We start from the raw sequence: 13,102 nt of genomic DNA, 5'->3' as shown, positions 1-13,102 counted from the left end.
TACATATTCTCATACTGACATGTAAACAAATCAGACTGACTCATTGCAATCATGAAGATATGACTGTGCTGATGAATAACCCCGCCTATGTTCTGTATGGCCAGAGTGTGTGTGTGATATGACGGTGTTTGGGTGGGTTTAATAAGGAGGTCCACGTTATTACGTTTTTTTTCGCATGTGCTTGTGTGTCTATGTGTGCATGTGTGTGTGTGTGTGTTCAACATGATAATTTGTCAGTTTATGTTGTGAGGGGGCTAAACAGATAAGCAATCCACGGCTCAATCCTTCATCCTGCTCTGATTATAAATCAGCTGGAGCTCTCAGAAGCAATCAGCAAGAGCAATCTGCAGCCTGCACAGACACCTTATCAATCAGAGGGGACCATCACACTGTCACACACACACATGCACATAAACTGGAGAAATACACACTCCCATATTGGTACCTTCCCGCATGCACACAGCCGTAGACACAAAGGCAGGTACGCTGCGATTGTAATTCTACATCCCCAGCCTGCAGCGTCTTTCCTCCTTTTAAAAACTTCCGTCTCTTTTTTTTTTGTTTTGTGAAAGGGGATCACAGAGTCGCAGCGAGAGTTTCATCCAGCGCGCTGCCTGGCGGCCACGAAACGGCACGGAGCGAGACACATCACTCCTAATTACAGTCTGATATTAATAACAGAGAAATATATTAATCTTGGAGGTAAACACTAAGCCGCTTAAAGGAAAATTGCAAATAAATCAGATTATCTTATAGGAATATCCTCCGAATGGGCCGGGGGGGTAATGAGAAACCAGGGCCCAGCTTCTCCCTCTCCTTCTCCCTCCTCTCATTCCCCACTCTCCTGCAGGATTGAAAAAGGTGTGTGTGTACGTTTGTGAGCACATCTGTGTATTTATAAATCTGTAGTACGACCCCCCCCCCCCCTTCCTCCTCCTTCACCACCACCAGCATCCCCTCCCTCTCTCTGCTGCTGTATTCATTTTTCACCTCCAATTTTATTTTTTCATCAGTCGGGGGGGGGCGCCGCCGAGCAGATTCAATTAGGTTCAGTGATTGGGCCGCTGGCATTCAGCGGGGTCATGAAAAGGTTAAAGAATTCAGTGGCACAAACATGATTATGGCTCTGTAGCATTTGATCAAAAGTAAGGTTTGTCATGGCAAAGTGGAGCCCCTCTGTTTCTCGGACCGGGACCACCGGTTTGTCCAGAGTGTGAGAGCTGCTCCACGTGTTGGTACAGATGATTCATACACTGCATGGCAATTATGTGCTGAAGATGCAGACCGGGAGAGATACACAGACATATGCACAAGCGCATATAAAGGTGTGGCATGAAAAAAACACACACACAGAAACGTTCATTCCCTCTCTGACACACACACACACACACACACACACACACACACACACACACACACACACACACACACACACACACACACACACACACACACACACACACACAACACACCACACAACACACACACACACACACACACCACACACACACACACACACCACACACACACACACACACACACACCACACACACACACACACACACACACACACAACACACACACACACACACACACACACACCACACACACACACACACACACACCACACACACACACACACACACACACACACACACACAACACACACACACCCACACCATCACACACACACACACACACACACACACACACACCACACACACACACACACACACACACACACACACACACACACTACACACACACACACACAACACACACACACACACACACACACACACAACACACACACACACACACACACTTCCGGAGAGTAGCAGAGTAATAAAGTCCACCCTTGCAGTGAAATTAAAGCTAGTCAATGACACTGCGTGCTGAGTACACACTAAATCATTTTTATATCCAGATGAAACAGCCAACATAATACTACCTCTGCACATGTAGCCAATATCACCTGGAGACTGTAAAAAAAACAACAACAAAGAAACAACTAATCAAATATCATATTGGATGTGTCAGATCCGTGTCAGAACAAGAGATTGATACTAAGTATAGGAAATATGGTACAATAACAGTGTGAGATCTTTTTATATTCAAAATGACCAAGCAGAGAGCACATTATGAGATATTGGATTGATAAACAGGCCGGGGTGCTGTTGTTCGGAGAGTATAATAGAACAATAACGTTGCTCCTGGGTTAGCAAAGATTGCATTATGATTTTAATGTGTTTTACAGACACAAGCCCTTCACTGAGAGGAAATTACGTCGATAAATAAGCAGCCTCGCATTTTAAAACAAAGGGAATCGGAGTCAATGAAAAAAATATGGGGTTTGGTTAGTTTTAAATATCCTACACACATGCACACACATTCATACCATCATGTGGAGTCAGAAATATACGATTCTGCATGACTTATTTAAACTTTATGGACAAATTCAGAATCTGTAATCTTGATGTATGCTTGTGTTTTTATAGGTTAATCTCAGAAAGGTTAATACTGAAACCTGGATCAATACTACAAAAGTTTAGAGTAAATTACATTTTAAGCATTTGATATGTGTAATCTTTGATGGTCAACATCTAGCAAGGACTAGGCATATATCGAGATATATCACATTGAGAATTCTGATAGAAAATCAAGATAAATGTTGATATATTAACTAAGCGGGTAAAGGTCAATTAAGGAAAAACTAAGAGAGTCTGGTGAATTTTGAAATTAACCACAATAATGTAATGCAACCTTTAAAACCAAGACAAAACGATATTTATGGCATTTAAAATCTAGGACAATAACTAGTCTCATATCACAATATTGATATAGTATCAATACATAGCCCTGCCTTACTCAGAGCTACACACTACTATAATGTCCCGATACCCATGCGTATTTACACACACTCACACACTTTTCTTTCCACTCACACCTGAAGTTGCCCATAAGTAGATTCATAGTGACAGTGCACGTCAATCATCTCATTTTGGGAGTGCCTGTCAATCATCTTCCCTCAAATCACCAGAAGTAGCAGCCATAAGGGAGCCTTCCCGCCTCCCACTCGCTGCCACTTCAGGTGTGGAACGGCAGACGCTGCCTGTCAATAGAGCTGTTTGGTCCTCCGGTCCCTCGCTGCGGCCCTAATTGCCGGTGCCACACTCAAATGTGTCCTACACTTCCCAATTCTTGTGAACCCCCAGCTCCCGCTAAGCAATCCCCCATTCCATACTCAGGATGGGTATTTACATGCCCCACACCGCGGAGAGCAAACAAGCTCATTTAAAAGTTCACATGCTAATGTGTGACATTTAATCCAAACTTTACACGGGGAAAAGGACACGCAACAATAGATTTTGATTCCTTTCTTGTCCGTGAATCTCATCATCTTTTGCCTTCCATATTTATGAGGAGGAAAAAGGCGGGACACTTACGAGGGGAGTGAGGGGAAGGGACAGGGAGTTTGAAAATTGGACTTGACAGAGATATATTGTTATAATGTATTATTTATATTATAACATTCACTGACAAATTACTCATTGTCTAAGTTGACATGCACAAAATATAGTTATTTTCCCTCATTCCAAAAAAAGACAAAAGTCATACTAAGCTGTTACTGTAATGAAAAGGAATATTCCACTAATACTCCTGTTTGCAGCGTTGTAAGGAGTTTTGTGTTTACAAGACCCATCAAATTCAGAATAGTCATATTTTGAATAAATGTATTTTTTGTATAGCCAGGAGGCAAAAACTCATAAAAAACCTACTCCAAACGTTTGTGGTATGAAATAATACCACAAATAATAAGAAAAGTTCATCGATTTATTGTCAACTTTAAATGGCTTCAGGCTGATTTGTCTTATTAATGCAGATGATTCCATGAGTTAAAACACAATGAAACTCTTTGCTGTTTCCTTGTAAGTATATTCTAAAAGGCAGTATTTGAACGCTGGGCAAATGACAATTGAATTTCCCAGACATACACCACTCTGTATCATTTGCTATTTCAGAAGAGTGGAAAGAATGAAAAGTGGAAAAAGTCAGCCAGAGTTGTTGGGAGGGTTAGTTGGTGTGTGTTTGCATATCATTTTTGGTTTCACTGCCGCACGACATCTTATATTCCCATGCAAATGTATGTTCAATCTAGACTTGAATGGGGTAATGTGGGTAATTTTTCTTTCAATCCATGATCACTAGGTATTTCGGTTGTGTTTGTTTAGTAATTTATTCTCCCCTTGGATGTGTTCTAAGCAAAAAAGATAAGATCAAACTACACTGATCCCCCTGGGGAAACTGAGCCTTTTGAGGCCAGATGATGAATTTTCATTGCATTTATAATTCCTTTCAGGCGGAGGAGTCAAGCTAAGGGTGAGAGGGGAAACCACAGCTAAATGAGGATGACAGGGACACACATGAATGCAAGGAATGTTTTTTTGTTGTGTTTTCCATACCTTAGAGAGAAGCGCCTCCTCCTTCTGACGGGACCCTGACAGCTCCTTCTGCTGCCGCTCCACCTGCTTCCTGCTGACCGCCGACTACACAGACAAGGGTGGGAAATGGCTCAATAAGAATAATGATAAGAATAACTCTGCTACACCAATGTGGAACACATACAAGTTAATAACTGAACAGCAATGGGGCATATCAAAAGGGAAAGAAATAAAGACACAGGTGGACTTATGCTGTGTTTTTTTTGTAAGTACCAAAGAAAAAGGATTCTTTCTTCCTGTCTGTCTCTCTCTCTCTTTCACACACACACACACACACTCCCCACGCAGATCGACCAGGACAGGCCAGGGATGAGCACACCCCATCTGATCTGTGGCCCGTTCATTCATTAGACCCGTGCTCTCCCCTATTGATTTCAGCTTAAATAATGAGAAAGCTTATCCAAAAATCTTTAGCATTTGGGCTCCAACTTAAGGGAATCGATGGGGCCATTTCCCATTCTGAACAGCACATACGCAGGGGTTTTATGTACGGTGAACGGGACAAATCCAGATGCTGATAAATCAATAGGCCTTTTTGTCGATGGACAGGCATGCTTGCACACACACATACATGCAAACATGGACACACATGGCTGATAAATGGTATTTTTGAGGCAATTAAAGTGAGCTGTAAACATATGAAGGCCAATCAATTGGCCAGTGAGGTCTATTATCAAGGCTTTAACACTGATTTAGAAGGGGCTTAAAGGAGCCAGCAGCTTTAAGTGTGCCACAGTCACTTATGCAGATCGGCAGCAGCTAGAGACCCGAACAGATCAGTGCTGCACTCCACTAAGCTGCTCACACAACAACAGGGTCACACTACACAAACTCAAAACTGCTGCACACAGGGAAAGGTGAGTGAATGAAAATGTGCTTCTACCTTAAAAAGCACATTTTTGTTTATTTGCTTATGTGAACTTCTATTATTTAACCCACCCTGATATAGAAAAAAAACCCACCTTTAACCAATATTGTAGCAAAACATTTATAAATGCTGCTTATGAAATCTTGGCAAACAAACAACGTGGTCAGACAATATTAACTTCCTCTTAGCCATAGGCATTGTCGAAGAATTGTATCATTTATTCTCTCCATAATTCATTTTCTTTATACGCAGTTTGCATCTAGGTGAAATAAGGAGAGGGGAGGGGTGGACAATTCTATTTTAGAAGGGGTAGACAAGCTTGTTAGGAGGAAAACGAATACATCAGCGCTGTCCAGCCTCCAGGCCCCCCCCCCCCCCCACTGCTTCCACTTTGCTAAAGGTGAGACACGTGTGTTAGCCAAGCTAACCTACAGACAACATTTCCCTGAGGTAATTGGTTCCGCATTAATATTCATTTGATTCTGTATTCAGCTGCTATGACAAGCCTCCCTGCTTTGATGCTCTGTGCCTATGTCCACCACACAAGGTTTAACTATGAGTTTAGATACTCACATATTTAGGGCTATTTTTTCTGAAGAGAGATATAAGTGAAGCTTTCTCCCCTCTGAGTGTTACATTTGTCTCTGGTTTCTCTCATGTTGTCTTGTTTCAGTCTGGTTGATCTGGTGTGTGTGCATGTGTGTTTCTGAGACATGACATTTCAATTGTGCGTCCAATCAAATGAGAGGACAGGCAGCGAGGAAGGTTGGGGAGTGACGAGGGGTGCGGGGAAGTTCGACCGACCGTTACCATGGTGAACCACTTCTGTCAAAACCACCAAGGTCACAACTGCTGACCTGCAGTGTTGTGGGACTTCTGAATAGAAAACTGTACATGGACATGAGGATTTATCTTTCTTTCTTTACAAACCTTTTCTTTCTCTTTGTAGGTCATCGTTCTTTCTTTCTATCTAGTGTGTTCATCTCCTTCTCTTTTCTGTCAATGTTTTGGTGCATTTCCATCTTTTATATTTATCATATTTAGTTTTAAGACGGAATGATTGAACCATTGTGAGGCTCATGGTGCCAGGAGACCAAACCGTCATTTTCTTCTTTTGCAATAACAATCATTATGTTGTACTATTAAGGTGAATAAGGTCAACGATTGCACTAAAACGTATCCAAATAGAACAAAATGAATAAAAACGTTGGCAGGTTTCAAGCTTGTGAGTTAATTACGAGGATTTGTCTTCCTTTTACGTCTTCTCTTCACAATATTTTAAAAACTATCCCCTTTTCTTCTGTGTTTCTTTCATCTTCTTTGTTTATCCCCCTCTTCTTCTTATGTCTATGTATCTCCACATTTCCTCCATTTGGCCTTTCTTTCTTATTTAAGATTGACTAATTGAACCATTATGAAGCCTGTGGTGTTGCTGAATACATTATGTATGGCCTGTGCTGGTAGTGAGTCTGTACACGGCCTGTTTTCAGTCATTATAATTCCGTTTTCCAACACACAGCCATTGTGCTAGTCTGGGGTTAGGGGAGATGGTATGATAAAATATTGAGGGCGAGCAAGGCAGCTGCAGATGCTAGCTGTCATGTGTGAGCGAATGAATGTTATGACAAGCATGTTTAAACATTCATGCGGGGAGGAGAGTTTAGGAGGGCTTTTCATTAACACCAATATGTCTTCGTCTCCCTGGTGCAGACACTGCTGGTGTTAGCATGACAACAACGGGGAGGAGAGGAATTAACATCTTGAGAGGAGACTGTCACAGACACACGCATAAAGAGAGGTGGAAGCAAACAGTCTTGAGCATGAGCACACAGGAACGTACACATTTTTACAGTGGCTGAGTACTTCCTTACATCCAACATGAAAAGTCTCAAGTAAAATTGGCACTCCGCTTTCAAACTCTATAAGACAGCGAGACAACGTCCTCTTGTTTACCACAACTATCTAAAAGTGTAACGCCGCGTTCTGAGCTGATCAAATGGCTCAAAGTAGAACGGAGCAACACATTCAAACAGAAAGAAACAGGAGTGCACAACAATGACATAATAGAAAATTATTTCTCAAAGGAAGAATAAAGATGTGGGAGGTTTCTAGGCCAAACTTACATCACCCAGCACGCTGTTAGGCTGTCAGGAGATTTGACCCAGTAGCATTCTCTTGACAGTTTCTGGAGACTAGAGAGAAGAAAAGCTATTTGTGGCGTTTGTTGGGAGCAGAGCAACGGCCAATCTGTTTGCATAACCTTGACAAAGCTTGATGAAGGTGGGGGCTGAAGTAACAGCACTGTGCTAAATGGATGAACACTGTGTCCATGTACTGTACCAAACAAACATTTTCTTTTAATCTTTTACCTAAACTCCATTTACATATCTGTGATGAAAAGCACATGCACACACAGTAGTGCAACAGAGCTCAACATCATTATACTGTTACTGCATGTTATTATAGGTAATACACCTTTTGGCTTATAAAACTCCACCAAATGGAGTGCAAAATCAATACCTATGCTGATGATCTCGTGAAGTCAAATCAAGGCAGAGGAGAAAAAAAAGGACCGTCACGTATTCTCAGCATAAGTGGCTTTGACTTGAAAAATGTGTTTGCATAACATGAGCTTTAGATAATGTCATAAATGGCTTTAAATGCTGCAAGGTGCATTAAAAATATGCACAGTCATCGCTTTTCCCCGCACCTTGATGCAAACGTTTTGAATTAATCTAGTTTTCACTGGTCAAGCAATTCCATTTTGATATTTAAATGTGGTGTGTGTGTGTGTGTGTATGCGTGCACGCTCTTGCAAGACTAATCTAATCAGTCTTAAATCAGTTAATAAGCCAAGGACACAGAGAAGATGACTCAGCTAATGTGAGCACGAGCTAATATTAGCATCTCACCCCTGTTGGAGACCTGCGCTGCATCCAGTGTTTGGTCTTCCCATTACAAAAGTGCAGGCTTTGGACGGTAAGCCTCACAGTTTAGCTCACTACTGTGAATTCCATTAGCACATTAGCCAAGGTGCCATGACCTCATGCTAATGTCGGGAGAGCATTTAATACCTCAGTCGTTTTTTAAAACACCATAAGGCAATTTTGAAGGTAGCCATTAAACCAGTGATACCTAATTTACGACCCATCGGCCAAATTTGGTCGGAGGGTGGCATTTTTTAATTTCCAATGTGAATTTATTTGTGTGCTTTTAATGTGAATGAGGTGCTACATTGCAAATACAAATGTCCAAACAGAATAATAGAGCTATGATTAGAAAAAGTGCCAGGTGTTGATTAGTCAATTTAGTTCATATATTAGGTTTAATTAGAAAATTAGGAATTTCCCCCAAAAAAGTGTTTATCTTAAAAAGTATTATAAATATTTGTTTATTAAATGGCCTGTGGCTTCCTGTCATTTTGCAAAAGTGGCCCCGGGTCATAGTCATTTCAGTGTTTCTGCCTTAAACTGTTTAAAATAATTAAAATAATAATAAAAAAAAGGTAATCCAAAAGTATGTATGTATAGGTGACTGTAAGACTTGTTCGACACAGCTTGTTATCTTATTATCATGTCAAAACATTCTGAGGTTATGTTTTAATTGAAGAATATGCAAACACTGCTGCACCTATGCAAACACAGGTGCAGAGAACCATGCCAGAGAGCCAAACAGATACACCCATGAACATGAATACCCAGTAAATACAAGTGTGTACGCATGAACTTAGGCTGACTGTTGATTAAAAGCCAGAGCATGGAGTTGACTCGGGTAGGCGGTTGTGCGACACCACAAATCTGGGAGACTTCCTGTAAGACATAAATCTGTTGTGTTCTCTCTCTCTCTCTCTGTACATCTATCTGTGTCTGACTCTCTCTCTCGCACAGGCACAACAAAGACAGTCTTGTCTGGGTGTCTCCCTCCCTTAGCTTCCCAGCATTCATTAGAAGCACAAGAAGCTGTGGTCAGGTTCAAAGAAAATCTACATTCTTTCTCTTTCAGTCACTCATTCATTCCCTCTATCTTTGGGCTTTGAGCTGGCGTTTTCTCATTTTCCCCCTCCCTCTCTCTCTCCCCCTCTCCTCTCTAAACACTGTCTCTTCCACATGGCCCGGATAATGAGTGGTGAAGCTAAACGAGAGGAAACACAGCTCACTATTAGGATGGGAACGCTGACTGAAGGTTTTAAATAAACGGAGAGAACTTGAGGCCAAATTGTATTTCCAAGGACATAAACTAATGGAACAGGCAGACATTCCCTGAAAAAATACACACTCTGTTTAAACTACCATAATAATTGTAAAAATATACATGTCCATGTGGATCTAACTGGCAGAAGGCAAACAGAAATGTGTATAAAGGCATTTATCCTCTCATATGTGGAAAACACCGTTAACATGAATTAAATCCCATGTATTCCTTTGGTGTGGAAAGCCTATTATCTGGCATTCAAAAGTAAAACAATAAAGTCATGGAAAAAAACATAAATGCTTGATTATGACATTGAGAATTAATTAGGCAAATGTGTTTTCTTAAGTGTCTCTGATATGCTCTCAGGCAGAGAAATCCACACCCACACATAAACACACACTCTATGAGGTTAATTGGGTTATCTAGGCTGATTAGCATAACTAATTAGGCTGCTTGTTAACGGATACAAATTATTTATTCAATTAGCGCTCAGTGTGTATGGATGAAGCTGTGCCTGTGTATAGATCATCATTGGCACAAGTTCAAAATGAAAATGAAGCGAGGCTAAGTAGGCATGAAGAGAGACCTGTGGGTGTGTGTGTGTGTGTGTGCGCTTCATTTATTTATTCTACCCACAGATGCTCACCATCAGGTGCCAGACACCCCACCCTTTCACACGCAACATGCCATGCCGTGGCTCTTAAACCCCTTAATCATCATCATTAGCGCGTGTTTAGCATAATTAGCATTGTTAAACAGAGCCAGTCTGTGCCAGTCACAGCGACAGACATATGTCACCCTCCTGGCACCTTTCCAGGCTGCTGAAGAGCCTCTTGTCCCCATCAGGAGGGGTTTATACAACATTTGCATGCTCTCACTGATTGCCGATGGATACCGTAGCAGCCGATGTTCGCAGGGCATTCTGACGCAACGTGTGCAGAGATGTCCAAAGGGTTGGTTTCTTCTTCTGATGGCAAACAGCTTGTAACAGTTATATGAGTTAATGGAACAATGCTGCGCTCATTCCACCAATTTATTCATTCACAAATGCAGATGCCGCCTTTTGTTTGTGATGCTTAACATGCACTTCGAGCCGACAGTAAACACGAAAGGAGCAAATCAACAACACTCCTCTAGTGTTCGGCTCGCGAGTGAAAACTCACAAACACACTCCAACACTCACAAATAACCAGAGAGGGAAAATGAAAGAGAGAGGGAGCGCTACATTTACTGAAATTAAACATTTTCTCATCAGCCTGAGGGTGCAGCAGACCCACTAATGTATTATTCATCCCCACTTCACAAAGGAACATTAATCAATTATGAAGATATGAGGATCTTAAAGTATAGAGGAGAGACGAAGAGCGGCCCGTTCGTATTAATATGCGGCCGCAATCGTGCACCCCCACCACCCCCACCCCCTTGCTCCTCAAATCAATATTTTGCAGATTAATTTGGAGCGGTTGTGGCGAGATGGCAGGATGGAAGGAAGGAGGGGGGTGGAGGGGAGGAGAGTGTCTGAGGTCTGAATTAAGGTGAAGTGTTTTGCTGCGTAAGTGCGTGTACATGCGTGCGTGTAAATATGCTGTCTTGTGTCGAGCTGGAAGTAAACAAACTGCTCAATTAGGAAAACTGTATCGTAAAAAAATAAGACTTAAAGTTGTCTGTGTAAGTCAGAGCCTCGAGAATAAAAAGTAAAAAATTAAAATATTCTGAGTTCAAACAAGGAGAAACTTTTCTAAACATTAACTCAATTAAAATTGCAATTTAATGATTCTAGTCATCTTTTAATTGTGGATGAAGGGGGGATATGTTGAGTTCACGGGGGAAAGAGAATAATTTCATACACAACAATTCAAACAAAAGAAGCAAGTAAATAATATCACATGCAGCCAAGTGTACTCATGACCCATTGTGGAGTTTGGTTAAAACAATAGATCACATGTCAACTCACCTCAGATTTCAGGACATCTGCTTTTTTGGCCCACTGCCCAACAGCCTGAGCATGGGTCTTCCTTTCTTCATCCCCCTTCCTCACCCTCTCCTGTTGCTCCCGCCTCCCCCTCTCCTCTGCTTCTTCATGCTCCTTTTCATATTTCAGCTTCTGCTCGTTTTCTCTTTGCCTCCATTCCTCCTCTTTCCTCCTAAGTTCCTCCTGAAGCTCCCTCGCTCTTTCATTCAGCTTGGAGAGCTAGTCAGAAAAAAGGTGAAGGCAGTCACATGTTGTATTATGTAAAAACAAATGAGGTACAAGTCACTTCATCTCAAATGAAGACATCAAGAGGCCCATTGCTAGGCAACATCCCTTGAAAAACGCTCAAAGTATTTATATTGCATGCTGCTTTAGATTGCTAATACAACACATGTTAGATTTACAAATTAGCTTATTTGCAGTTCATGATTGTTCAAAAAAAAAAATGTCATAAAATATAATAAAATACAGTCATTAAGGGTACATTTGACTCCTGAGGGGCTCTGTGAGGAAGTCTGAAGGAAGGGGCAGATTTTTTCCGGATGTGTACTTTCAAATTCGAGCTGGTTTCTCCATTCTTACCTACCCTACTTTTAATACAATTCTAATGCAGTATTTTTCTGTTAGTGTTATTAATTGCTTTGTTTCGGGTCAAGATTTTTCATATACTGTATCTATATATAATGAATATAATATAATAAAATATTAGTCAGGGTACATTTTGTTCCCCAATAGGTCCTTTTAACTTCTGTTGTCGTTTTAAATTAATTTAGCTTAAGTGATCTTGCTTGAGAGCAGTGAGAGGCTGGCGCATCTGATAACAATTCAGTGTTCAAAGACAACACTTCCAATGGAGTGTAAAAGTAAAAGATCTGAATCATTGTTCCACACTGTGCCCACCTGAGTGCGTGTGTCGTTGCCCTCTTGTCGTCGCAGCAGCTCAGAGGCCGCCTGCAGTTTGGTGATGCAGACGCCTCTCTCTGTGATCTCCTTCATGTTGTCTTTGTGGATCCTCTGCAGACATGAGAGCTCGCTCTGCAGGAGCTCCAGCCTCTCACGGCTCTCCAGTGTCTGGGCTGCAGTCTGGGCCCGGAGGGAGTTCAACAGTTAAACATTATCTCAGAGGAAGACACTTACTTACAGTAAATGTGTCTCACTATCTATCTATATTCAGTAATCATTTATTCAACTCATTTATTAAACAACTTTTACTAGTTATTGTAGATTGTCATATAGCATGACATAAATGTTTATAGCTAGTCCGGCTAAAGTAAAACAGCATTCTTTACTTGAATTCTACAGTTGTTGTTATTTACGAGACAGGTCAGGGTCAGACTGTAAAGAGGAGCCACCGGGTCACAGAGAGGATAATGGCATGGGTTATGTAAAGGAAACACTTTAACCATGTTAGTCATTCCCATATCATTAAAGATGAAAACCTTCTACACTGACAGACTCAAAGGGATAACATTGTATACATGCCTTTATTTCCATTGCTACGGATATCATTTGTTTTAATTGGGCCTCATAGATGTCACATTCTGGGAATGTTTTGCGTTATACACAAAC

At 41.3% G+C, this 13,102-nt stretch overlaps 1 protein-coding gene across 6 annotated transcripts in view; it reads right to left on the bottom strand.

Annotated features, from left to right (window-relative positions):
- LOC117483896 (trichohyalin-like) overlaps positions 1–13,102 on the bottom strand; it is a 95,900-nt gene that overhangs the window by 62,247 nt on the left and 20,551 nt on the right. For all 6 annotated transcript variants that reach the window (XM_034132225.1, XM_034132224.1, XM_034132226.1 and 3 more), the window contains exons 5-7: positions 12,434–12,616; positions 11,516–11,752; positions 4,464–4,547 (exon numbers count right to left, since the gene is read on the bottom strand). In XM_034132225.1, the coding sequence (XP_033988116.1) occupies positions 4,464–4,547; positions 11,516–11,752; positions 12,434–12,616 (504 nt within the window). The remainder of the gene's footprint in view (positions 1–4,463; positions 4,548–11,515; positions 11,753–12,433; positions 12,617–13,102) is intronic.

Source organism: Trematomus bernacchii, unplaced genomic scaffold (assembly GCF_902827165.1).
Source record: "Trematomus bernacchii unplaced genomic scaffold, fTreBer1.1, whole genome shotgun sequence".
NCBI lineage: Eukaryota > Metazoa > Chordata > Actinopteri > Perciformes > Nototheniidae > Trematomus > Trematomus bernacchii.
Note: the sequence above shows the minus strand (reverse complement) of the source record. Positions and strands in the feature narration are given on the sequence as shown.